The sequence below is a fragment of the Gossypium arboreum genome, chromosome 8 (assembly GCF_025698485.1).
Source record: "Gossypium arboreum isolate Shixiya-1 chromosome 8, ASM2569848v2, whole genome shotgun sequence".
Classification (NCBI taxonomy): Eukaryota; Viridiplantae; Streptophyta; class Magnoliopsida; order Malvales; family Malvaceae; genus Gossypium; species Gossypium arboreum.
In genome coordinates this window covers 15,055,338-15,081,941 of record NC_069077.1, presented here as the reverse complement: position 1 = coordinate 15,081,941, position 26,604 = coordinate 15,055,338, and the positions used below count along the sequence as shown (strand labels likewise).

The window sequence follows — 26,604 nt, the reverse complement described above, 5'->3', positions numbered from 1 at the left end:
ATTCTGGCATTGTGCAGAATGTTGGCACACAAGTTCGTGCGGCGGTCAATAGAATCAGAAAACTACTTGAAGCAGCAGAAAGCTAAAAAATCATGGTGGTCGTTGGGATGGTGAGTGCTTGTACAGAGAAATCTTCTTTCAATTTAACTAGTCTGTCTTATGCTGTAGAATTTACAACTTCAGTGAATCATTTACAATTCCAGGGCCAGTCAATCTCTTAAAGATGATGGTGAATCATTCAGTTTCAGTGAAGAGGACTGGGAGAAATTAAACAAAATTATAGGGTATAAGGAAGATGATGATCAGTCACTTATGATTAATGCAAAACCTGATATTCTTCAGACTTCTCTGGAAATTCACATGAAACGTAATGCTTCAAAGCTTCTAGATGGGGCCTGTGCATGTCTTGCTGAATTATCATGTGAGGGCCTCAATTGCTCCATTAAGCTTTATCCAGAGACAAAAGTATTTGACGTGAATCTGGGATCATATCAATTATCATCTCCCAATGGTCTTCTTGCTGAGGTTTAATTTCTTGCCATTCTTCAGAATTGCATTTTTTATTGGTTACAATGTTCTTGTTGCTGATTGGTTACTTTTTTTTTTTCTCATAGTTGTGGACCAACCTTGATTTTATATTTGTTCTTGCAGAGTGCAACTACATCTGACTCTTTAGTTGGTGTCTTCTGCTACAAGCCATTTGATACCAAAGTAGAATGGAGCCTGGTTGCTAAAGCCTCTCCATGTTATGCGACTGTACGCCCTTATACCCAACTCTTGACTACTAAATCCTTTGGATTATATATTGTTTTTTATTTTTATTTTTTAATTCAATGTCTTTTGGCAGTTTCTCAAGGAATCCATTGACGAAGTTATCAATTTTTTTGAAAGCAATATAGCTGTCAGTCAGACCATGGCAGTGGAAACTGCAACAGCAGTACAGGTTTTGTTATGCTTATGCTATCTTTTTAACTCTATTGAGGAGTACTTCCGTTAGCCCAAGTCACTTGAAACGGCCTTTCTCAATTTTGTATATGATGAAATTAGAGAATACTCTTATATATTGAGGAAAAACTCACTCAATCATGTAAGGGAAGAATATCTCTAAAAATTAGGTATAATCCCTAAAGATTAGCTATTCAATGCTGTCAAATAAATCAAAGATTCTCAACATTCCCCCTCAAGTTGGTGTATAGATGTCTCGCATGCCCAACTTGCAAAAAAGATTATGATAAGTCTTACAGCTAAGCCCTTTTGTAAAAACATCAACCAACTATTTTCCGGATGCTAGATAAGATAAGACTTAAGGCACCATTGGATACTTTTTCCTTGATAAAATGGCGATCTATTTCGATGTGCTTGGTCCTATCATGCTGCACTGGATTTTGACCTCTGTTGATGGCCGCTTTGTTGTCATAGTATAGGGTTGATCCATTTTCGTTCAACAACTTTAGCTCTTCTAATACCTTTCGCGGTCATAAAAGCTCACAAACACCTTGAGCCATGACCCTATATTCAATCTTTGCACTTGATCGAGCAATAACACTTTGTTTCTTGCTCCTTTAAGTGACTAAGTTTCCTTCAACAATAGTACAATAACCCAATGTAGACCTTCTGTCATCAAGAGAGTTGGCCCAATCTGCATTTGTAAATACATCTAGCTTGAGATGACTATTTTTGGAGAAGAGAATACCTTTATCCGGTATAGACTTCAAATAACACAAAATTCGCAATACTGCCTACATATGGGCTTTGCGAGGATCATACGTAAACTGGCTTACCAAACTAACTGCATAGGTTATATCAGGTTGAGTATGAGCGAAATAAATCAATAGTCCAACGAGTCTCTGATATCTCCTTTTATCCACCGTTTCACTGATCTTTACTTGTGATTACTCTCAATAGGTGATTGTGCTAGTCCACAACCTAACATGTCAGTCTCTACCGGAATGCCTAAGACATACTTTCTTTGGGAAATAAAGATTCCCTTTTTCGATCTAGCTACTTCTATTCCGAGGAAATATTGTAACTTTCTCAAGTCTTTGATTTTGAATTTCTGAGCCAATTGTTTCTTAAGTTGGGCCATTTTTTCCTTGTTGTCTCCTGTCATAATTATGTCATCAACATAAACTATAAGAAGAGTAATCTTACCCTTGTGATGTTTTATAAAGAGGGTATGATCAACATTACTTTGTCGATTGCCAAACGACACCATGGCTTACAAAATCTGTCAACCCGGGTTCTGGGAGATTGCTTTAGTACATATAGGGCCTTTTTTAATCTACACACCTTCCCTTGAGTATCTTTATCCTCGAAGTCTAGAGGAGCTTTTATATACACTTTTTCTTCCAAATCTCCATGTAAGAAAACATTTTTTACATCAAACTGCTATAAGTCCTAGTCGAGATTTGCTGCACATGATAAAAGAATCTTAATCATGTTCAATTTAGCAACCGGAGAAAATGTTTGATAATCCACTCCATATGTTTGAGTGAATCCTTGCGCTACTAATTTGACTAGAGTCTTTCAATTGAACCATTAGCCTTATACTTGATACTAAACACCCATTTGCAGCCAATCATTTTTTGCCCTTTAGGAGGATTAACTAGTTCCTACGTCTCATTTTTTTGCTAAAGCCCGCATTTCTTCTATCATAGCCTTCTTCCATCTTGGATCAGTGATAGCTTATCTCCAATCCTGTGAAACAGGCATAAAGAACAAAGACAAAGCAAAAACTTTATAGGATGAGGATAATGAATCATAAGAGACAAAGTCAGAGATAGGATAAAAAATGCAAGTTTTAACACCTTTTCGTTGGGCTATTGGTAATTCTAAATCGGTAGCAAATTTAGGTAAAGAATACTCACATGGTAGTGAAGAGTTAGGGAACAAAGTAGATTGTATGATGGCATCTTCTTTCTTACCTTTTCTAGTGTATGTCATTAAATTAGGCCTATCCGACAACCGTCCACTAGTCTTCTCTTGAATCGAAGTCTCTATTGGAACTAAATTTTCCCTCGGAAGAGTAGTAGAGTAAGGTGTCATCTTTTCATTTTTAGTAATCTTTCCCTGAAGAGATGGCTGTGATAAGGAAAAGTAATGTTTATCCTAACGAAATGTTACATGCATACTTACATAATACTTTCTAGATGACAGATGATAACATTTGTAACCCTTCTATGTGGGAGGGTATCCGATGAAAACTCATTTGACTGCTCGAGGATCCAGTTTGCTCCCATGTCGAATATGGACAAAGAAAACACAACCAAATACCTTCAGTGAAATCGGGTAATCCGTCTTGCCCTATAAGATTTCTATGTGACTTTTAAAATCAAGGATTCGAAGAGGCATCTGATTAATGAGATAAGCAGCAACCAAAATCGCATCCCCCCATTGGGAGGTTCATAGTGAACATAAGTGATCTAGCAACCTCCAAAAGATGTCAATTTTTCCTTTCGACAATAACATTCTAAGTACTTCTACCGAGACAACTGGTCTGATGTAGAATCCCATATGCTTCTAAATAATCATTAACGTTATACTCGATTCCATTATCAGTTCGCAAAATCTTAACCTTAGCATCAAATTGAGTAGTAATCAATTTATGAAAAGAACGAAAACACGAGAAAACATTACTTTTGGACTTTAATAAAAAACCAATGTCATCCTAGGGCAACAGTCAATAAATGTAACAAATCAATGATTACCAAATAAAAAAGTCAGGCGAGTAGGGCCCAAAACATCAAAATGAATAATCTCAAAAGAAACAATACTTTTATTATCATGTAAAGGATAATTGTTTCTTGTATGCTTAGCAAACTCACATGCATCACAAATTAAAGAATCCAACTAAGTTCTTGAAAAGAAAGAAGGAAACATCTTGGCTAAAACATTAAATGATGGATGTCCTAACCGACTGTACTACTGAATTATCTCTCAGTTGACATATTTATCCTCTCCAAATAAGGCTTGAGACATACTGGATGATTGATTCAGAAGATATAAGCCATCATCTACCACTGCCAATCGTCTTCCCTGTTTGGAGGTCCTGAAAGCCATAATAATCGGGAAAGAATCCAAGTTTACAATTTAAGGCTTTAGTGATAGTACTAATAGATAAAAGGTTAACTGGAAATTTAGGGACATGGAGGATAAAGGATAAAGTGATATTGGGAGTACAAACAACAAAACCTGTTCCAGAGACGGAGGTAAGGGAGCCATCGGCTATTCGCACGTTATCTTTAGATGGACAAGTAGTATAGTTAAATAAGTTTTTGCTTGATTCTGCCATATGTTTATTTGCACCGGAATCAATAATCCTAGATTCAGAAGTAGATGAAACATTTAAAACAGAACTTGATTTCGCATGATTAGACTTAGCACTCTAGGTAGAGTCCAATTGAGACGAGATGTTGAATCTCGTCCGAGGTAAAACTCCCAGCAGAAGTGGACTTGTCCTCTGTTGTCACAGAGTTAACAAATTCTCCTAGGACCGAGAATTACTCCATTGTTTTCCACCACGATATTGAGTAGGGTGACCGTGTAACTTCCAGCACGAATCTTTAGTGTGCCGAGGCTTACCACAGTAGTCACATGTTAAGTGATCTTTGTCAGACTTACCACCCGATGGACCATCTTGGTTAGCAATGAGGCCAGCTTTCTCAATAGGTGGATTGTAAAGCATAACAGCACACCAACTCTCTTGTTGTACATAAGAGTATGCCTTGTGGAGAGAAGGGAACAGAGTTTTTTGAAGAACTTGAATTCGAATCTGATCATACCCAGTACTCAACTCAGCCAAAAAATCAAAAACTTGCCCTTTTTCCATCATCTTCTAAAATTTCCTGGCATCACTGGTACAAGTCGCCTAAAAATATTGATAATAATCAAGTTCTTGCCACAAGCCACTTAATTTTGCAAAATATTGAGAAATTGTTAGCTCCCCTATTTTGTACCATGAACTTTATTATGAATCTCAAAAATTTGCGCACCATTCCCAATACGAGAGTAGGTGAGAGCAGCAACATTCCAAATCTTTTCCACTGTATCAAGCATCAAATAAGTTTTGGAAATATGGGGTTGCATAAAGTTGATAAGCCATGCCATAACAAGAGGGTTTGCTGAATCCCACTGACTAAAAGTTGAATCACTGAGTTCAAGTTTTGATGTGGTACTGGTGATTTATCCTTGCAATCCACGAGCCTTGATAAATAACAAGCAGGACCTTGACCAAGCAAGGTAATTACGTTCATCAAGCTTCACAAGACTAATTTGCAACGATGGATTATCGGTTGGAATCACTAGCTTCTTGCCCTTCGCCATAATGCTGAAAAAAAAAAGTAATACCCCAAAAGATCTGCTTGAAAAAATTATAACAAAAACCACATCCTTCACAAAAAAACTCGGCCGAAATACACCACCAATCAAAGGAGAATGACTGGAAGGGAGCAGAGAGCACTGTGACGGCGTTGGAAAAACATGGCAGCAGCAAGTGGAGGCCACGCACGGTGTGTGAAACAAAGAGGCAAAACCTTGTGACGGCGCATGAGGCCCATGCACGGGTCTTCTGGTCACCAGCCTTCGAGGTTTTGCCGACGAGTGGATTTCGACTCCAATGGTAGGGGCGGTGAGAGAAAATAAAGGCTAAGGTGGAAAGTACCAATTTAGTGTTTTTAGGGTTTTTGGAACAAAACTTTGAAAATCTGAAAAGAATTATCCCAAAAAACGAATAAAAAATCTGATACCATGATGAAATTAGAGATGAATACTCTAATATATTGAGGAAAACTCACTCAAAAACTATATATTTCTCAGAAATATGTACAGATATATATGCATGAAGCATTGAATCATGTAAGGAAGAATATCTCTAATTAGAATCTTTAAAAATCAGCTATAATCCCTAAAGGTTAGCTATTCAATGCTGTCAAATAAATCAAATTTTCTCAACAGTATCCTTGGTGTATCATTGTGTCTACATATGAGAAACTAAACAACAAAGTTAGTGTCTTAGTGTGAGAGTATTTATTTTCTTAGGAATTTAGTAAGGTGACTAGATGTTCCTGTTTTAAAGAATTCTAAGGCAGATTCTTTAAATAAATTTACTGTTGAAGCACCACCAGTAAGTAGCAAGTTTATCTTGATTTTTATGCTCTCTTCCTTCGGACAGTTACTACTAACATATTGTCAGTGTTGATTGGTTTGCTAATCGTGTATTAACTGATTATTAGATGACAATTGATGGAGTCAGACGGTCTGCTCAGCAACAAGTGAACAAGGCTTTGAAGGACCATGCCAGGTTTGCTTCTTTAGAGTCAAAGTTGCACTAGTGACTGTATTTTTGGCAGTTTGGAAAGAATTATATATCTTGAACAATTGCTGGGGTATTGTTTATACTTTGTCCTTCTGGACTCGGTGTTTTAGTATTTATCTCTGCTGCTTCTTAATACTTGCAATGGATGGTCTTATGTATATAGCTACATAATTTATGTCTATTGATGTCAGAACCATAATTGCCTCATGAGACCTTGACCGGAGGCTAATGGTAGATAACTGTGAATTTGGAAGCTTCATTTGTTGTCTTGTTCTGCTTTGCTTTACCGTGTATAAATATCATGGTTGATCAATTCTTTTTATATTTCCATTGTCTTATTTCATTGGAATTCACTTTTCTAGGTACGTAAGCTATAATCTTCAGATGTTGCTCTTTGGGTTATATAGCCTTGACCATGTTTGGCTCTTGTGTAGTTCGTACATATCATGTCTTGTTAACTCCTTTTGATTCATGTGATCAAATATTCTGCACATTAACTTTGAGAGGAAAATTATTTGGATAAGCTGTTAAAGTGCAAAAGCATTTATCTTTTACCTATTTGTAGGTTTCTGCTAGACTTGGATATTGCAGCTCCTAAGATTACGATTCCAACTGAATTTCGACCCAACAGCAAGCATTCAACAAAACTTCTTCTTGATTTGGGAAATTTGATCATCCGTTCACAGGTTAGAGGATGAAGATAAGCCCCATCTTAATTAGTTAATAATTTGAGATGTGTAATTTATATGGTATTTGCTGAATATTTACAGGATGACTATACACGTGCATCTTCAGAGGTGCTTGATTTGTATTTGCAGTTTGATTTGGTTTTAAGTGATGTTTCTGCTTTTCTGGTTGATGGTGATTACCATTGGAGTCAAACGTTTCCAAAGAAGTCCGCAGGTTCTACCAATGTTGACGTTGTTAGTTTCTTGCCTGTTATTGAAAAATGTGGGGTAATCTTGAAACTTCAGCAGGTAAAGTTGTAGACAATTTCCCTCAAAACATTGTTTTAAGATTGTTGTGTGTTCTTTAATCTGAAGTCAATTATTTTTTTCACACAGATTCGCTTAGAGAACCCATCATACCCATCAACAAGACTTGCTGTGCAGTTACCATCATTAGGTTTCCACTTCTCTCCTGCTCGGTACCATAGATTGATGCAAGTAATTAAAATCTTTCGGGAGGAGGACAAAGACAATCCAGATATCTTTCGTCCTTGGAATCAAGCTGACTTTGAGGGTTGGTTGTTTGTTCTTAGTAGGAAGGTCTCTCTCCTGTCTCTCTTGTACTTACATATACATATATTGTCAGTTTCTGGTCCGTTTTTACTCTATTGACCTTTCTTCCTACTCCTGCCCCCTCCCCTTCTATTTTTATGTTATAGGGTGTGGGAAACAGGGAAGCTGTTTGGCAGCGGAGATACTTGTGCTTAGTAGGGCCTTTTCTGTATGTACTTGAAACTCCTGGTTCTAAGTCATACAAACAGTATGTCAGGTTAGTAGCCAACTTCTCCAAATTGATTTTCCAATGGCATGATCATCTTATATAGATAAAGGTGTATGTTGAAGATTGTATGAAAAAGTCAACTAGCATGATCATAAAAGATAACCGGATATGTATTTTAGGATTTAGGAGATATGAATGAACAAGATTACATCTAACATGCATCACCACTACTTTAAAATTTAGTAGAATTAGATCTCTTTTTGAAGTCTTAAAGCTGAGCCTGCTTTTTTAATCTAATTTTCAAAAAAAATTTTTTTTGGAACTTGTAGCTACGGTAAGAGATTGCTTCACTAATGACTATTACATGGTAAAATCTCTTTTTAGTAGATTATATTAGAAACCTACTATGAGAATTGTGGAGCATGGACGAAACTCCACCTCTTGTAATCTTTTTGGGCAGATATGAATTTGATGAGGATGGATGTACTCAAATGTGGCTGGATACACCAAAAAAGTTGCATTTTTTGATGGCTAAAGTCATCAACAGCTTCTTGCTTGTTTAGTTACACCAGCTAGTTTACTTTATGATATAGCCTTCCTGATTTATGTGATCTTCTCACTTGTACTTCAGTTTCTAAATTTATGTCCTGGTTTACTTGCCTTGTAGTTTGAGAGGAAAACAAGTGTATCTAGTTCCAACAGAGTTGGCTGGTGATATGGAATCTGTGCTGGCTGTTTGTGATGCTGCATGGTCAAATAGCAAGGTTGTAAGAGCATTTCAGTTATTAAAACAGTATTAACCAAGGAATGTAGTGAGATAGTAACTTAAATTCTTTTCTTGTTCAAATGTGGAACCCCCCTCCTGAATATTGCTTTGTTTTTGTTATTTTTCTTACTAGGTGGTGGAAGATGTGAATGCACTTATATTGCAGTGTGATGATGATGATTCAAGGAAAGCATGGCAAAGACGCCTGCAAGGAGCTATTTATCATGCTTCAGTAGGTCTTCCTGGTTTAATCTATCAAAAAGAGAGCAGGGGAATAGTAGTAGAAGAAGAAGTGATAGGAAACTTAGCTACAAATTCTCTTAGTAACCTGAATCTTTAATAGATATTAACTCCAACAAGTCTAACAATACATTGAGATATAAACAGGCATACTAGTTAGTTGGAGTAGGATCCTAAAACATTACTATTTTGAGAAACACGATTCCTACAAAATAAATCTACCAAAATAGTTCTCTGGCACTTGAGTTGTGAAAATGGTAATTCTCCCTTTGGACATAAAAATAGCTGGACCTTATATGATGAAGACGTAAATGCTAGTAAGGAAATTAGAAATTTGGAAGTGATAAAGTTTCTTCTAGCACACTTGCATCACATTCTTGGAGGATAATGCTCTATAAAATCAAGGGGCATCATCAAGAAGGGCAAGAGCATATTATACTTGTTACGAAGGAATCATTTTTCATGGTTCACATAATATTTCTGATGCAAAGAAAGGAATAATTCTAAATAATATTCTCTCTGCAGGCTTCTGCGCCTATTACTAGTCTATCTGAAACTTCATCAGACTCGGAAACAGAACCTAATGACAAGCATGATACAGTTGATTTAGCAAAGATAGAAAGTGTTTTTATAACTGGAGTTCTTGATGAGTTGAAGATCAGCTTTAGTTATAACCATGAGGTAAGCCTGGACTATATTGCCATGAAATTCAACTAAAGTCGAACTGCTTAGGAATTGATTTATTTGCCTATCTTTTCTAGCATGAGTGGAGTTTCATTAAGGTGCTTCTTGCTGAAGAGTATCCTCTATTTGAATTCCGAGCAATAGGTGGTCAGGTAAGGTTCACATTATCACGTTTATGTCAATTCATATTTCTATTTGTTTTGATCTTATAAATTTTTACCTTTGTCAACACAGGTTGAACTTTCAATAAAAGGGAATGATATGTTTATTGGCACTATGCTGAAATCACTGGAAATCGAAGATATGATTTGCTGCAGTACTGTGTCTAAGCCTTGCTACTTGGCAAGATCTTTTATACGAAGTGCAGATGCACATTCAGTATTGGAGGATGCATCCATTATGTTGTCCCCAAGTGAAGGAGACGAAAAATTTTATGAAGCCCCTGAAAATTTGGTTGATTCTGTTGAGAGCACAACACCCACACCTCGTAAAGCATCTGAATTAGTTAGTTTGCAAGGATTTCTCTCATCAGGGAAAACCTCGTTACCGACTCAGAGTTTTAGTCGTGTTACTGGTTTACTCCCTGATGGCAAACTGCTTCCGAGAACTGAGGATATTGAACTAAGTGATACATTAAATAGTTTTGTAAAGGCACAAATAGTTATTTATGACCAGAACTCTCCCCTATATGACAATATTGACATGAAGGTAGGTTCTTCTCTGGGTTGGAAATAGAGTTCAGTCATCTTCTTCTCATCTATTATCTTGTTCTTTTATATTTCATTGAAGTAATAACAGGCTATTTTCAGGTCACTGTGACTCTGGCTACTTTGTCTTTTTTCTGTCGTAGACCAACAATCCTTGCTATTATGGAATTTGCTAGTTCTATCACCATTGAGGAAGAAAGCTGTGAGTCTTTTAGTGATAGTTCTTCTGCAGTTGGTGTGAAACGTGATATTTCTAGTGAAGATCCTACTGACAATTTACAGTCAACTAGCATTGAGGAGCCTGTGGTCAAAGGTCTGCTAGGAAAAGGGAAATCCAGAATTATTTTCAATTTAACATTAAATATGGCTCATGCTCAGATTTTGTTGATGAATGAAAATGAAACCAAGTTTGCTACTTTGTCGCAAGAAAATCTGCGTACTGATATAAAGGTCTGCCTCAGTTGTTTCGCAGTTTTACTCAATCTTGCCTTACTTTTAGTATTTTATTCCTTCCCTTTTCTCATCTTAACAACTGCATTTTTTTCTATTTGAAACTCAGTTACCTGTTTTTGAATTTGATGTTTATTGTTTTAATATTAAAACTTCTCTTTTGTTTAAAGGTGTTCCCATCTTCTTTTAGTATCAATGCAGCATTGGGAAACTTGAGAATAAGTGATGACAGCCTCCCAAGCAACCATATGTATTTCTGGATCTGTGATATGAGAGATCCTGGAGGCACATCATTTGTTGAGGTATTTAATTTTGCCATCTTCTACTAACCGTACAAAGAAAAAAATATTTCATCTGTTAGATTTGTGGATTTGTTGCACAAGTTATTTCAGGATCACTTTCTTTTCGAGTGTAACTGGTTTTGTTTGGAGTTCTTCATAACGACAGAACCCTAATCTGTGTACTTGTCTGAATTTGTGGATCTGTGTACTTTTCATATTTTACTCATTGGTATATTTGTCTGAATTTAGTTTATAATGTTTGTAAATTTTAACCATTGTTTTCTTTCTGGATGTTGTGAAGCTGGTTTTCACTTCATTCAGCATTGATGATGAAGATTACGAAGGTTTTGAATATAGCCTGTTTGGCCAACTTTCCGAAGTACGCATTGTTTACTTGAATCGCTTTGTGCAGGAGGTAACATAACTTTTAATTATTAGCAATTACTTAGTGCCATTTTAGTTATCTCCTGTATTTCAAACTTGATAATGTAGGTTATCAGTTACTTTATGGGTCTTGTTCCCAAGGATTCAAAAAGTGTAGTCAAATTGAAAGATCAAGGTACGAACTCAGAGAAGTGGTTCACGACTAGTGAAATTGAAGGGTCACCTGCCTTAAGGTTGGATCTTTCACTTAGGAAACCTATAATTCTGATGCCTCGCAAGACAGACAGCTTCGAGTATGTTGATACTGGAATATAGCTTTATTGAATTTTAATTTTTAGTTGGTTTTCTGCCCATGTGAGCTATCTTTATATTTTTCATTGATCATGACATGCTAATATTAACTGTTTTCATTTTCCGTGACAGTTATTTGAAGCTTGATGTTGTTCATATTACGGTGCAGAATACCTTCCATTGGTTCTGTGGCAGTAAAAGTGACTTGAATGCTGTCCATTTTGAAATAATGACAATTATGGTGAGGATCATGACTAGATTGCCAATTGATAGGCCAGCTTAGTAGATGTAAGAAATTGAAGTAAAAGTGGCATGAATGTGTTTATGATTTCTCCCTTCTATAACTTAAATATGGTGAATCCTTCTTTAAGCTATCATTTCTTTGAGGCTTTTGTTGGTTCTTTATTCGACTTTCTTATACCATAAATGTTCAACACTTTCTTCAGAAGTAGTGTATTTTTGTACATATCATTGTATAAAATGGAATAATCAATCAGATTTGATTCTCTGTTGTTAACGTTGAGTAATAATACAAATTCCACCATCTTTTTTCCAAGCATACCCTTCTAGCCAGGGAAAAAAATTATTGAATAAGTTCAAGTTTGGCCTATGAATTTCATAAATAAGATGTTTCAAGTTGGACCAAGTAATTATTACCACATCAGATGGGACAAATTTGTTCTGATGAATAATATATTTCAACTCTGAACTTTTCTAACTTAATCTTCACATGCATTTTCCTCAGTCATTTTCTCTAATGGGATGCAGGTTGAGGACATCAATTTAAATGTTGGTACTGAATCAGACTTAAGTGAAAGTATTATTAAGGATGTCAAAGGTGTTTCTATTGTCATCCGGAGGTCCCTTCGAGACTTAATGCATCAAATACCAAGTATTGAAGCTGACATCAAGGTAATGGACTATGTGTTAATTGATGTACTGGCACATCAAGCAAAATCCTCTGTGGTCTTGTTGCCTTTTTTATGAAGAGAAATGTTGAGTTAAATGTTTCTTTGACATGATTTTCAGATAGAGGAGTTGAAAGCAGAGTTGTCAAACAGGGAGTATATGATTATTACTGAGTGTGCACTGTCTAATATATCTGAGACACCACATATTGTACCACCAATAGGCAGCGACTTTGTAACATCATCAGAGGATGTTGTAGAAGATGTTATTCCTCAGACTACTGCAGATGTTGAGCCTAGGACTCCAAATGATGAAACTTGGACTGCCATGAAAGTTTCAGTTGTCATCAATCTTGTTGAAATGGGCTTATATGTTGGGGAGGAATGGCGTTCACCTCTGGCCACTGTGCAGGTAAATTTCCATTTTGTACATTTGTTTCAGATTCTGTAGTTCTATCATCTCATTTGTTCTTTTTGATGAATCTTTATGAGGTATCATGTCTTTCAAGAAGAATAGAGACTGCCCGGCTTTTAAGTTAATTGTTCATGGTATAGTAAATCGCATGCATGTCCAGGTCCTTATTTCTTTTTCTCTTTGTTATGCAGGCAAGTGGCACCTGGCTTCTCTACATGTCTAATACTTTAGGTGAAGGTTTTCTGTCTGCAAGTCTTAAGGGTTTCACTGTGATTGATAATCGTGTGGGAACTAAGGAAGAGTTCAAGTTGGCAATAGCGATGCCGAAAAACCCTGTAGTTTCTGTTGCTAATACCAATGGCCAGCTCATATCTAATGAAAATGTTACAAAAGGGAATAATATCAAACCATTTCCTACGATGCTACTTCTTGATGCAAAATTTGGTCAATCGTCAACATCTGTCTCAATTTGTGTCCAGAAGCCTCAGTTGCTTGTAGCACTAGATTTTCTGCTGGCACTTGTTGAGTTTTTTGTTCCAACAGTTGGCACTATGCTGACAGATGAAGAAGATAAGAAGTCCTTGCATATGGTAGATGCTATTATATTAGATAAATCAACATACACACAGCCATTGTCTCAGTTCTCTCTCTGTCCTGTGAAACCCTTAATTGCTGATGATGAAAAGTTTGATCACTTTATTTATGATGGTAATGGTGGAATATTGCATTTAAAAGATAGGGAGGGAATTGATCTTTGTGCACCTAGTAGTGAGGCTATGATATATGTGGGGAATGGGAAAAAGTTGCAATTCAAGAATGTTCTTATCAAGGTATAAGTTTTAATCACATCTTATTTTGTTGACCTAATGAACCAACATCTTCTCCGAGAATGGGCCCAGTTCATAGCTACGGTTATCTTGGTGCAGAATGGGCATTATTTAGATTCGTGTATTTCCCTGGGAACAAACAGTGGCTACTCTGCTTCAAAGGATGATCTGGTCTACTTTGAGGGAGGAGAGGAAGATCCGCAAGTGGATACTGCAAGGGAAATTGCTAATCAGCTTGCACCCCAAAATGCTGCTGTTGACAGATCTGCTGAGTTTATAGTTGAATTTCAGGTTGGTTGTTTGTTTCGTTGTTGTTATTTCGGACTTTCTTTTGAGTTTATTATTATTTTTCATAAAGTTAGCTAGTTATTGAGGTGTGCTTTGGTCAGTGATTTGCTGGGAAACTGAAAGGATATTTGCATCAAGAATTGTAACAAGTAGGATAGCAATTCAAATCCCATGTTTCTGTATAAAAAAATTGGTTGGTAGAAAAGCCAATTGTTTTCACTTTAGTGGTAAGGATGAAGTGGGATTTGGATAGAGATCCTAGGTTTGAAGCATGATGCTCTCTCTTTTTCCTGAAAGAGGGCGTGGTAGAAATAATTTGTGATACTGTTCTTGACATATTTCAGGATTTCAAGAGTTACCAAATCAAATTGTTACAATGTTGGAGCCCCTAGTCTTTGTGTATAGATTAACGAATATGATAAATTTGAGCTCTATTTTTTTAATCTTTTGGGAGTATTGGTAATCAATTTGTATTCTTACAATAGATTTTGTATTACAATTAATATAAAGTACTTAACAGTTCTTTTTTCCTTTTAAGAAATTTAAGTTCTGACACATCTACCGGCACACTATTTCTATTCATATTTATGAAAGTTTCTTCACTAACTCGTATATATGAGTTTCTGAAATTGAAAAAAATGGAAGGGGAGAAAACCAGTATACCTGATTACATTTATTGTTTGATAATGCCTTTTCTTCATTTTTATTTCTTGCTGACTGATTTAGATACGTTATTGGGTATGAATCTTTGTAATATGTTATTGTGCCCCATGCTCACGTATGCTTAACATGTTTTATTGTAAATGTGACAAAATTACTATCTGCTATGGTTGATTGAAAGTGACATATTTACACTTAAATAGATCTCCATGAACAATTTGTCCTTTTGCAGGCAATTGGTCCAGAACTGACCTTTTACAATGCATCAAAAGATGTAGGAGAATCTTCAGTCTTGTCTAACAAGCTTTTGCATGCTCAGTTGGATGCTTTTGGAAGGTGGTTCTTTTTTATTTATTTATTTATTTTTTACTATTTTCATCGTCAATTACAAACCTCATGTCACTTGTTTCTCAATGCCGACTACTTTTTGATACTCATAGATTTGCTCATATTCTAAACTATAGTGCATATTCAATTTTCCTTTTTGTTATACCATCTTTTTCATGTAAATTATGTTAAATTCCTTATTTCTCAAAACTTTCAGTTTATGAAATTTGCAGTAGTATAATTTCATGATCAAATCATTCTTGTATGCTTGTAAGCACTTCTTAAAGCGGTCAGATGTCAAAATAGAACTTTTTTTTTCGTTTCCTTCAATGTCAAATTGTAGAGCTAGAGACATGTGGCCTAGGAATGGGGCTTATACTTGCAATGAACTTTTGACGATATGACAGTTGATATTCGATGCTGGCATGTAACTGCAGGCTTGTTCTGAAAGGTGATAATGTTGAGATGACTGCAAATGCCCTTGGCTTGACAATGGAGAGTAATGGAGTCAGAATTTTGGAGCCTTTTGACACCACCATTAAGTATTCTAATGCTTCTGGAAAGACAAATATACATTTGTCTGTTTCAGACATATTCATGAATTTCTCATTCAGCATCCTTAGACTGTTTTTAGCAGTTGAAGAAGATATTTTGGCCTTTTTAAGGAGAACATCAAGGGAAATGACTGTCAATTGTTCTCAGTTTGACAGAGTTGGAACAATTAGAAGTATGCCTGATTTTTTTTCTCCTTTTTTAAATCCAATATTGTTGGAAATGAATTTGTTTGAAGTTTCACATGGTTGGCTTATAGCCCTAGCATGCTTTTCAGATCCCGACAGTGACCAGATATATTCCTTTTGGAGAGCTTGTGCACCAGTTGGTTTTGCAGTTCTTGGTGACTGTTTGACACCATTGTCAGTGAACTCTTTACTATATCTTGGTATGAAAGTTATTCTGCTTCTTCCTGTGCTTTGATGCTCATGGTCTTCACTTGACAGGGACAAACCACCTACAAAAGGAGTTCTTGCTGTAAATACCAACTACGTGCCGGTCAAGAGACCGCTGTCTTTTAAACGAATTTGGCCACCTTTAGATTCTGGAGGTATCTCTGATGAATGTGAAGTTAATTCCAAGACATCGTCAAATGGTGTGCTTGGTGAGGGGGAAAGCTGCTGTTCTGTTTGGCTCCCAGAACCTCCTGAAGGTTATGTTGCATTAGGTTGTGTGGTTTCCCCTGGAAAGTTGCGACCATCATCATCTTCTACTTTCTGCATCTTAGATTCTTTTGTTTCCCCTTGTTCCCTCAGGGACTGCATCACCACCAGTGCTACCAACCGGTATGTATAATCATAAAGCTCCATCCTATCATGACTTTGGTTGTCCGTTTATTCTTGTGGGGAAATGTTTTTATCCTTCATGGATTGCTAGTACTGTTATGTTAACAAAGTTTCTAATGACATTATTTGCTTCCAAAATGCTACTTGTGAATTGTGGATATCCATCCAGCCTGGCATTTTGGCGCGTGGACAATTCTCTTGGTACCTTCCTGCCAGCAGAACCCACTACTTTGAGGTTACTAGCTAGAGCATATGAATTACGTTATGGAATTCTTAGGTCTCCTGAATTTTATCCGAAAGCATCTAGAAGTTCAGATATCCAAGCTTCCGTATCTGGTCGCGTCAGCAATCAACAGTCAAATCGTTCAACAGTTGCAAATTCTGGCCGGCGTTTTGAAGCTGTTGCTAGTTTTAGGTTGGTTTGGTGGAATAGAGGTTCAAGCTCAAGGAAGCAAATATCCATATGGCGCCCAGAGATCCCCCTAGGAATGGTGTATTTTGGTGATATTGCTGTTCAAGGGTACGGGATATTTAATAAATGGATTTTTTTGGACATATCTTGTTTTATTCATAGACATTGATGATCTTTAATTTTCCGTGGGCCAGGTATGAGCCTCCAAATACATGTATTGTTTTGCATGATGCTGAAGATGAAGAGCTTTTCAAAGCACCTTCAGGCTTTCAGCCAGTTGGACAGATTAAGAAGCAGAGAGGAATGGAGAATATTTCTTTTTGGTTGCCTCAAGCTCCTCCAGGTTATGTTTCTTTAGGTTGCATTGCATGTAAGGGCCCACCAAAGCAACAAGATATTTGCACATTAAGATGCATTCGGAGTGATATGGTAACTGGTGATCAGTTTCTGGAAGAAAGTGTTTGGGACACAACAGATGCCAAGTTTGGCACTGTACCATTTAGCATCTGGGTTGTTGCTAATGAGTTGGGGACTTTTTTTGTCCGTGGTGGATCCAGAAAACCCCCAAGGAGGTTTGCTTTAAAGCTGGCTGATCCATATTTACACAGTGGTTCAGATGATACTGTCATTGATGCAGAAATAACAACCTTTTCTGCAGCCCTTTTTGATGACTATGGTGGCCTGGTATGTAATTTTATCTGAGTTTCTTCTATGTTTCTTGGGCAGATCATTGTTTGCTGTGGTCTATGGTTTTTCTCTTCCTCTTTAGTTCTGAAATATTCTAGTCTAAAACTTTCAGTTTTCAGTAAAAAAGCCTCTCAAGTTGTAATTGGATTTATCTTTTACAACTAGGAACCTTTATGATACTGGGTAAATTTACTTTGGTTTAATTCAAACAGCTTTATGCTTGACTTTTTGCAGATGGTGCCATTGTTTAATATATCATTGAGTGGAATTGCATTCAGTTTACGGGGAAGACCTGATTATTCAAATTCTAATGTTAGCTTCTCTTTAGCTGCGAGGTCATATAATGATAAATATGAATCATGGGAGCCGATTGTTGAGCCAATGGATGGGTTTTTAAGGTAATCATCATATGATGCATCGAATTAAATGTAATACTTTAGTTGGCACCCCTCAGCTGTTTGGCGTGTGTAGTTTATTTATCCAAGATAAAAAAATAATAATAATAAGTGTAGTTTTTGGATACTGTGCTCTCTTGTGATGAATAGGATACCAACTGATAGTTCATTCTAGATTTAAGAAAATTTTATGCTTTATTAATTTCCTTTAATTTGAGTTTTCAAATTTCGTTTGTTTTGCTTCATTAAGTTTAGTAGTTGCATAAGCGAGGTTTAGAATGCTGGTTTTGATCAAACTGATTACCCCAGTGGTATGTAAACTATATAGAATGGTGTTGTAGTTTTGGTAGTTGATATTTGTCTTAAGAGTTAAGTTTGAAGACTGAAAGCTTGATATTTAAGCACTTATATTTTTCTAACAATTTTTTCTTGGTAATCAAAATTCTGAAAGTTCACATTTGTTGGATGGGTTTGTAAGTTTTCTTACTTTCTTCCTCTTCCTATTCACAGAAGATGTATAGTCCTTTACCCTGCTATTTATGAAATAAATTATCCTTAGCTTCTTTTAGCTTTATCTTAGATTTCATCTGCTCTTATACTGCTTTTTGCCATCCTTGTATGTGATTGATGTCTTCTTTGCATTGACTTTCCTGGCCCAAATTTTATGATAATTTCCAGGTATCAGTATGATCCTAGTTCCCCTGGTGCAGCTACTCAGTTACGTTTCACCTCCACAAGAGATCTCAACTTGAATATCTCTGTGTCTAATGCTAATATGATTATTCAAGCTTATGCAAGCTGGAATAATCTTAGTGCTATTCATCAATATTATAAAAGACCAGTAAGTTTTTGGAATTGCTTGATATGTTCTGGTAGTACGCTATTTGTTAGTGTCTGGTGTCTATATGGTGCTGATATGAATCCTCTTTTTCTTATCTTTTATCATTTTCAGTTCTGAAAGTTTCCTTTTTGTCTTGATTTTTGGTGTTGAAAAGTTTCTTCTCTATGTTAAACAGGAAGCATGTTCTCCAACCTCTGCAACAAGATCAATTGTTAATGTCCACCAAAAGAGAAGTTATTATATCATCCCACAAAACAAACTTGGACAGGACATTTATGTTAGAGCCACTGAGAGGAGAGGGTTCTCAGATATTATTAAAATGCCAGCTGGCAACATGAAGCCTATAAATGTTCCTGTATCAAAAAGCATGTTGGACTCTCACTTGAAAGGAGAGCTCTGCAGGAAAATTAGAACAATGGTGACAATCATTATAGCAGATGCAGTGGTATAGTCTTTTAATCTCTTTAACTATATTGATGGAGGATATCACTTTCTTTGTCCTTTATTACAAGCTTTGTGATTTATTTATGCATTAATGTAAAGATGAAAAATGTTTAGAGATAGATAGATCAGTGTTTTAAGTGAAATTTCATTTTCCTATTATTTTGGTTAACTTTGTTGAGTAAGTTATTGGCTTCTCTTGCTATTTCACCACCTTCTTTTGACATAGATTACAGAGTCAAAATCTAAGTTTGTTTCACACCTATTTACCTTGTCATGATCACTCTCGGATTCGCATAGCTGATGTCTCCGAGAGTATACACGAAGTCCCTGAGTTTTTCCTTGTTGTTTTTCAGAATGAGTGGGCTGTTTTTCTTCATTAGTATGATTAATCACCCTTGTTTCTTGTTGCTGAACAGTGGAGATAGGAAAAACAGGTTCCAAAACAGGAATAACAGTGGCTGTAGGATTTCCAGCAGGTTTTGTAGTTGTGGTAGGGCTGACAGGTTCCAAAACAGGAATAACAGTGGCTGTAGGATTTTCAGCAGGTTTTGTAGTGGTGGTAGGGCTGATAGAGTCTTGAGGTATAATGAGAAGATTGCTCAAGGTCTCATCTTCACTAAGTATCTCCCCTGAAGATGAGAGGCTGAAAATATGGCTCGTTTTCAAGAAAGTAACATCAAGGGACACAAACATCCGTGTAAGGTTGAGAGTAGCACTTGTACCCTTTTTGTGCAGGTGAGTAACCAATAAAGACACAAGTGTGAGCTCTAGGATCAAGTTTAGATTGGTTAGGTTGATGGTTGTGGACAAATGCTTTGCAACCAAATGTTTTGGTTGGGAGATTAGGAACACGAAACAAGGGAAAATTTTTTGAAAAGTATGTAAAGGTGTTTGAAAGTTTAATACCTTTGATGGGAGTCGGTTTATAAGATAACAAGCAGTGAGGACAGCTTCTCCCCATAAATACTTTGGTACACCCATAGTAAACATAAGGGCACGAGCCACGGCTACAAGGTGTCTGTTTTTCCTCTCGGAAACCCCATTTTGTTGAGGGGTGTTAGGACAAGAACTTTGATGTATGATTCCTTGCTCGTAAAGATAAGGACTTAGGATAGAATTAAAATACTCTCTCCCATTATCGTTCTAAGGGTGTGAATATTTGAATTGAACTGAGTTGAATCATTGAATGAAAATTTTGAAGACTCTAGAGACTTGGATTTTTCTTTAAGGAGATAGACCCAACAAACTCTAGTGTGGTCATCAATGAAAGTTATGAACCACCTAGCCCCGTGATGTTTTTTACTCGATTGGCTCCCCATAGATCATTGTGGATTAAAGAGAAAGGTTGAGATTGAACATAAGGTTTCAAAGGATAAGGAACACGAGTGTGTTTAGACAGTTGGCAAACTTCACAGTTCAATGAACTAATTTTCTTATTTAGAAATAGTAGAGGAAACAGTTTCTTCAAGTACATGAAATTCGGGTGTCCTAGTCTACGATGCCATAGCATGATAGAATCGTCTTTTGATGTAGATAAGGCCATCCCTTCTTGTGAACTGTTTTTGTCCCAAAAATATAAGCCATCATTAACTTTAGCAGTGCCAATCATCTTCCCTGATTCTTGTTCCTGAACCACACAACCGAAAGCAGAAAATTCAGCAAGTACTTTTTCATCCTTGGTAAGCTTGCTAATTGAGAGTAAATTACAGGAAAGATTTGGAACATGTAAAACTTTATCAAGGAAAAAATTTTCAGTAAGTCTCACTGTCCCCATTCCAGTCACCGGTGAGTAAGATCCATCAGCTATGCGAATCCGAGAGTGATCATGATAAGGTAAATAGGTGTGAAACAAACTTAGATTACTGTCATGTGGTCGGATGCACTGAGTCTAGTATCCGGAAGTTGTGATAGGTTCGTTTGTAGTATTTAAAGCGGTACCTTGAATAGCTAGTGACCCTTGGTGTAGGAGTCCCAGTAGTTTATGAAGAGCCTCAAGTTGAGTTTTGGTTAGCCTAACATTCGAGCATCTTCTTGATAGTAGATATCATTGCTGCCTTGTTTTCTTTCTTTTTTTTTCTTCAGGATAGCCATGGAGTTTGAAGCATTTCTCCTTTGTATGCCCAACCCGATTCACATGGCTACACCATGGCCTTTTGAACCGTAACCAACTCCATCTTTGAACCTTTGAGATTGAGGTCTCTTGAAATAAGAGCGAGTTCTCGGAAGGATAATGACCAGCTACGGTCAATGGTTTTAATTCTCTTGCGTCTCCCAACATGATAAGACGCCGTTTCTCTTCCCTCCTTACTTCAAAAATGCTTCTCCTATGGTTGGCGGTGTGGTTCGCTTAGTATTCGTCCTCGGACCTCATCAAGATCACGATTTAGTCCCGCTAGGAACTCATAGAAACGTTCTTTGTTAAGATGATCCATGAACTTGGTGTGTTCCAAGCCCTCGCCCAATCAACTTCATAATACATGTCTAACTCCCGCCATAAGATCTTTAGGTTGTTGTAATATTGAGTGACTTCAAGTGTTCCTTGTCGAATATCTTTCAACTTTAATTTGATCTCGAATATTTGGGAAGTATTTCCAAGATCCGAGTAATTCTCCTTGATTGCATCCCACATTTCTTTGGCGCTTTGAAAAAAAGATACGTTAAACTTATATGACCTTCCATCGAATTTATAAGCCAAGCCATAACCATTGAGTTGTTAAGCTCCCAAGTTGCATAACCGAGTCTGTTGATGCTGGTCGAGGAATTTGTCCATTAATGTACCCAATTTTTCCTCGCCACGAAGAACCATAAGGACAGATTGTGACCATTGCAGAAATTTTTCCATCTAATCGATGATTTGTGATTATAAGAGAAGAGTTAAGGTCACCTTGTGGGATTCCTTGACTGTGATTTTGAGTTATTTGTGAGATCTCGGTCTCGGAGAAATTTTCGTGTCACCCATGGGAGTAGGGTTTCTAACAGAGAAAAACAGAACAAGAGAAGAGAAGAAAGAGCAGGATCAAATGGATTCACGATGCTCGATACCATGAACAAGTTTTAGGAAGAAGAATGATTCTCTCTTATTACTTCTAATCTGAATACAGCCTTTTAAAGAATGGCAGGAAAAATAAAAAAGGAAATAATCTCTAGAAATTAGCCTATCCCTAAAAATTAGTAATTTGATTATGGCTAATAGTACAAGGAAATTCCTAGCACTAATGTAGAAAATTTGCTTAAGTTAAGGAATTCCAACAGATTTTAAAAGCTATAAAGGACAAAACTTGTTTTTTTTTTTTTTTTTTGGTTAAGCTCTACATTTTGGGTTATCATGACAATTTATGGATTTGTAGAGAATTGTCATGTTGCTATGGTAGCCAGTCTTATTTTGGTTATTCGATTATCTTTGCATTGATCTGTGTTCCAATACCCTTTATGACCTTTTAAGGCCTTGTCTCACTTAGAAATTGATGGAAACCACAGTGTGTCTGTGTAAAAGTATTTTCCAAATTAGTTACTAAACTGATTACCTTCTTGGTTGTTTTTTCCCCCCTCTTCAGTAAAAGTAGGAAGGAAATTGAAGTTGCGTGTGAAATGATTTTAAGTTCACTTATTTATGCTCCGTTTGACTCTAATGTGACAAATAGTTTGATCATTTTCATGGTCTGTTGGAATGCTTTTGATGGAAGTTACCCAGAGTTGAAGGGTTGAGTTCTCATCAATATACTGTGGCTGTTCGCCTTTCTCCAAGCCATAGCCTTCCAAGTGAATCACTGCTTCATCAACAAAGTGCACGGACATGTGGACGTATCTCAAGTATCATGTCTTCTGATTCTGTTTTAGTTGACTGGAGTGAAATGTTTTTCTTTATAGTTGACTCCCCTGTACGTAAGAAAAATATTCATATTTCTTTAATGAACCTTGTGCATTTTTATGCCCGCTTTTCCTTTTTTTGCATAGTCCATTACTATGATTTTGAATTTGCACAGGACTCCTATTCATTGGAGCTAATTGTTGCTGACGTGGGAAAAGGTACTAGATATTCATCCCAATCTATTCGTTTCACAAGCAATGATTTGCCTCCTGCATGTTTATATAACATTCCAAGTCATTAAGCTGTTGAACTCAACTCTTAAATAATTTTAATGTTGTTGTATTGTTGAGAAAACTATCAGAAATGTGGTATGGCTGATCAAGGATTTCAGAATAGTGGTATATTTAATATGTATTAACACCTGCATCAGGCCACTTTTAGGTTACTATCTCAAGCTTTTAATTGGAGTTATATGATTGTAAGAATTTGTTGTTTTGAGTAGTATTGTATTGCAATTAAAAAAAATGATGTATTCCAACAATGTTGATATTATACTTCTGGATTAAATATAACCTGTTTTTCTTAACCCAAGGAAGGTAATTGTGATTTTGAATCAATGCCACAACTCAATTTGAAAACAAATCTAATTAATTTAAACGTAAGTCCTAAGCAACTCTTGTCATGGCTCCTTGTAATAGTCTACTCTAAAACAATAAATAGGAACAGAAAAGCCTCAACAGTACCATTAAGTTTCTGCATATGGTATTGATAACTTTATTACCACATGAATTCACAAGGGTGTAACTCTAGGAAGCAGATAACATCCTAATTTGCATACCTTCATTACTGAATCCACAATTTCTTTTACAGGTGACGCCATTGGATTTTTTTCAGCTCCTTTGGACCAGATAGCTGTGTACATCCCAGATGATTCCCTTGATTACACCAATAGCTTAATGTGGAGGGATTTATTCTTGCCACCTTCTATGGTAAATGTGATCCTCTTATTTTAGAGCTAGTTGAGATAACTTTTATTTATTTATTTATTTTTAAATTGATTTTTTAAGTGGAAATATTTTTAGCATTTTAACTGCTATGATTCCTGAATGGATTATTTCTTGCAGAATATTACTCAAGCAGATAGGAGCAGCAAGAAGTCAAGTGGGAAATTAAGATGTGCTGTAATTTTGCCTCCAAAATTTAATGTTGATGAGACAAATGAACCTTTTGTCGGTGGCAGAAAATCTGGATTCATTCAGATAAGTCCTAGCATGGAGGGACCTTGGACTACTGTGCAACTCAACTATGCAGCACCCACTGCTGGTTGGCACTTAGGCAATGATATTGTAGCTGGCGAAGTTAGCGTAAAAGATGGCAACAGATATGTAAATATTAGGTCACTGGTATCTGTGCATAATAACACAGATTTTACACTTGATTTATGTCTTGTATCAAAAGCTTCCAGTGAGGCGGAGCAGCCGACTGATGTAAGAATGCCTGAAGGCATTCAATTTGATGGTAGCAGAATTCAGACAGATGAGTTCTTTGAAACTGAAAAGTATGATCCAAATATTGGGTGGATTGGCTGCAATGTTCAACTGAATCAAGATCAGCCCTATGGTGGAGGCTCCCAGCAGGTAAGAAATATAAGTAATTTCTTAGCTGTAAGTGGCAGTAACTCATTTTGGACCATAATTAATTTTCTTTGCTGCCTTCTCTAAATTCACATGTTAATGTGCTCATTGTTTTAAAGTGAAGGTTTTGCATAAACAAACATCTATTTATGCTAGTATTTTGTATTATGGGCATTATGCCTCCTCCATCCTTTTCCTAAAACTTATCTACACAGAACATATTGTCCATTGTATTACACCAGGAATCTATCTTTTAAAAAATGATCACTTCATTTTTATTGATTTAATTTTACTTGTCTTGCTTTTATCTCTAATTCCACAAACATGAGATTCATTTCTTTCTGAACCTCTTCCACTTTATATAAATTGTGCATTGATCCTGGATAATATTGTTACTAATTGCAATAGATAAGCTTGTATACTTCATGCCAGACATTATGTAAATATGTTTTCCGTTCAACTTTTTGATACTTGTGTCTTTGTATTTATATTGTTGCACTTCTTTCATAATTACATGGTTTAAAGCCCATTCTTCCTCTAGGGCCTTGAAAATGTATTTTGAAATTTTAGGAACTACTTAAAATACTCTAAGATGAGGTCTGATTTGGTTTTTTATTCCTCTACAATCACGTAGGCAGCATTTGGAGTTGAATTACCTTCTGGTTGGGATTGGCTAGATGATTGGCATCTGGATACACCATCTACTAGTACTGCTGGTGGATGGGTTCATGCTCCTGATGTAGAAAGCCTAAAATGGCCCGAGTCAGATGACTCCATAGCATCCTTGAGTTCTGCGAGGCAAAGGAGATGGATCAGGAATAGGAAACAAATATCGCTTGACGCAAAGGAATTATTTGTGGCCGAATTGAAACCTGGTGATACAGTGCCTCTTCCCTTGTCAGCCTTGAGCAAGTCTAGATCATTTGTTTTCCAGTTGCGACCTTCAAATGTTGACGGTTCTAATAAGTATTCTTGGAGTTCAGTAGTTGGAAAGCCTGGTCAGCCGGAGGTTTCTGAAAAACCAAAGGGCACTTGTGAGATATATGTATCAGCTCTGACTGAGTCTGAGGAATTGCTATGCTGCACCCAGCTAGTCGAGAGCTCTTCTAATGCTTCTTCACCTAAACTCTGGTTTTGTTTGGGCATACAAGCAACAGAGATTTCAAAAGACATCCGTTCCGATCCTATCCTGGACTGGAGTCTTGTGATCAAATCCCCATTATCTATCACCAATTATCTTCCTCTTACAGCTGAATATTCTATCCTTGAGATGCGACCTAGTGGTCATTTCATTGCCTGCTCCAGAGGAATATTTCACCCTGGAGGAACTGTAAATATTTACAATGCTGATATATGCAGGCCTTTATTCTTCTCACTACTTCCACAGAGAGGATGGCTACCATTACGCGTGAGATTTTAGGAAAATCCAGTAGTTTTTATATATAATGCTTATGAAAGTTCACTTCAGATCTGGCTCTTTGTCATATTTCATTGTCTATTTTTCTCTCTTAACTTTTTACTGATTTACAGGAAGCTGTTCTGATATCTCATCCTCACGAAATTCCATCCAAAACAATAAGCTTAAAAAGTTCTATTTCTGGAAGGTTTATTATATGCTGGATTTTTAAAATTCGAGTCTCTTGAATATGTTAAAGCTAAGTCTTCTCTGATCTAATACCTTTTATATTTATGGAATATGCAGGATAGTTCAACTCGTTATTGAACAGAATTATGACAAAGAACAAACAATTTTGTCAAAAACAATCAGAGTCTATGCTCCTTACTGGTTTTCAGTTTCCAGATGTCCACCACTTACATCCAGGCTTGTTGATATCGGGGGGAAGAAAAGCACAAGGAAGATTAGGTTTCCACTTCGTGCCAAAAAGGAAAATGAAGGAATCGAGGAAATAACTGATGAGGAAATGTACAATGGTCACACAATTGCCTCTTCATTGAACTTTGATTTGTATGGCCTCTGTGTAGCAGTTACGGGGCCTAGCAATGAGCACTTTGGACCTGTTAAAGATCTTTCTCCCCTTAGTGACATGGTAGATCA

At 36.6% G+C, this 26,604-nt stretch overlaps 1 protein-coding gene across 2 annotated transcripts in view; it reads left to right on the top strand.

The window, feature by feature from the left end:
* LOC108469543 (uncharacterized) overlaps window positions 1–26,604 on the top strand; it is a 38,377-nt gene that overhangs the window by 5,151 nt on the left and 6,622 nt on the right. The window contains exons 12-50 of one of the 2 annotated variants that reach the window (XM_053031911.1): window positions 18–110; window positions 204–525; window positions 652–756; window positions 848–943; window positions 6,231–6,298; window positions 6,879–6,999; window positions 7,084–7,290; window positions 7,378–7,581; window positions 7,701–7,810; window positions 8,430–8,526; window positions 8,662–8,760; window positions 9,294–9,449; window positions 9,530–9,604; window positions 9,687–10,160; window positions 10,262–10,609; window positions 10,780–10,911; window positions 11,192–11,305; window positions 11,383–11,567; window positions 11,698–11,806; window positions 12,334–12,477; window positions 12,595–12,885; window positions 13,080–13,718; window positions 13,815–14,006; window positions 14,896–14,999; window positions 15,428–15,717; window positions 15,820–15,904; window positions 15,989–16,327; window positions 16,497–16,847; window positions 16,934–17,423; window positions 17,661–17,824; window positions 18,500–18,662; window positions 18,838–19,107; window positions 22,790–22,984; window positions 23,090–23,132; window positions 23,785–23,903; window positions 24,039–24,551; window positions 25,183–25,956; window positions 26,079–26,152; window positions 26,251–26,596. In XM_053031911.1, coding sequence (XP_052887871.1) covers window positions 18–110; window positions 204–525; window positions 652–756; window positions 848–943; window positions 6,231–6,298; window positions 6,879–6,999; window positions 7,084–7,290; window positions 7,378–7,581; window positions 7,701–7,810; window positions 8,430–8,526; window positions 8,662–8,760; window positions 9,294–9,449; window positions 9,530–9,604; window positions 9,687–10,160; window positions 10,262–10,609; window positions 10,780–10,911; window positions 11,192–11,305; window positions 11,383–11,567; window positions 11,698–11,806; window positions 12,334–12,477; window positions 12,595–12,885; window positions 13,080–13,718; window positions 13,815–14,006; window positions 14,896–14,999; window positions 15,428–15,717; window positions 15,820–15,904; window positions 15,989–16,327; window positions 16,497–16,847; window positions 16,934–17,423; window positions 17,661–17,824; window positions 18,500–18,662; window positions 18,838–19,107; window positions 22,790–22,984; window positions 23,090–23,132; window positions 23,785–23,903; window positions 24,039–24,551; window positions 25,183–25,956; window positions 26,079–26,152; window positions 26,251–26,596 — 8,701 coding nt within the window. Of the gene's footprint in view, window positions 1–17; window positions 111–203; window positions 526–651; window positions 757–847; window positions 944–6,230; window positions 6,299–6,878; window positions 7,000–7,083; window positions 7,291–7,377; window positions 7,582–7,700; window positions 7,811–8,429; window positions 8,527–8,661; window positions 8,761–9,293; window positions 9,450–9,529; window positions 9,605–9,686; window positions 10,161–10,261; window positions 10,610–10,779; window positions 10,912–11,191; window positions 11,306–11,382; window positions 11,568–11,697; window positions 11,807–12,333; window positions 12,478–12,594; window positions 12,886–13,079; window positions 13,719–13,814; window positions 14,007–14,895; window positions 15,000–15,427; window positions 15,718–15,819; window positions 15,905–15,988; window positions 16,328–16,496; window positions 16,848–16,933; window positions 17,424–17,660; window positions 17,825–18,499; window positions 18,663–18,837; window positions 19,108–22,789; window positions 23,133–23,784; window positions 23,904–24,038; window positions 24,552–25,182; window positions 25,957–26,078; window positions 26,153–26,250; window positions 26,597–26,604 lie in introns of both variants that reach the window. The other variant, XM_053031910.1, reaches the window with a different exon arrangement.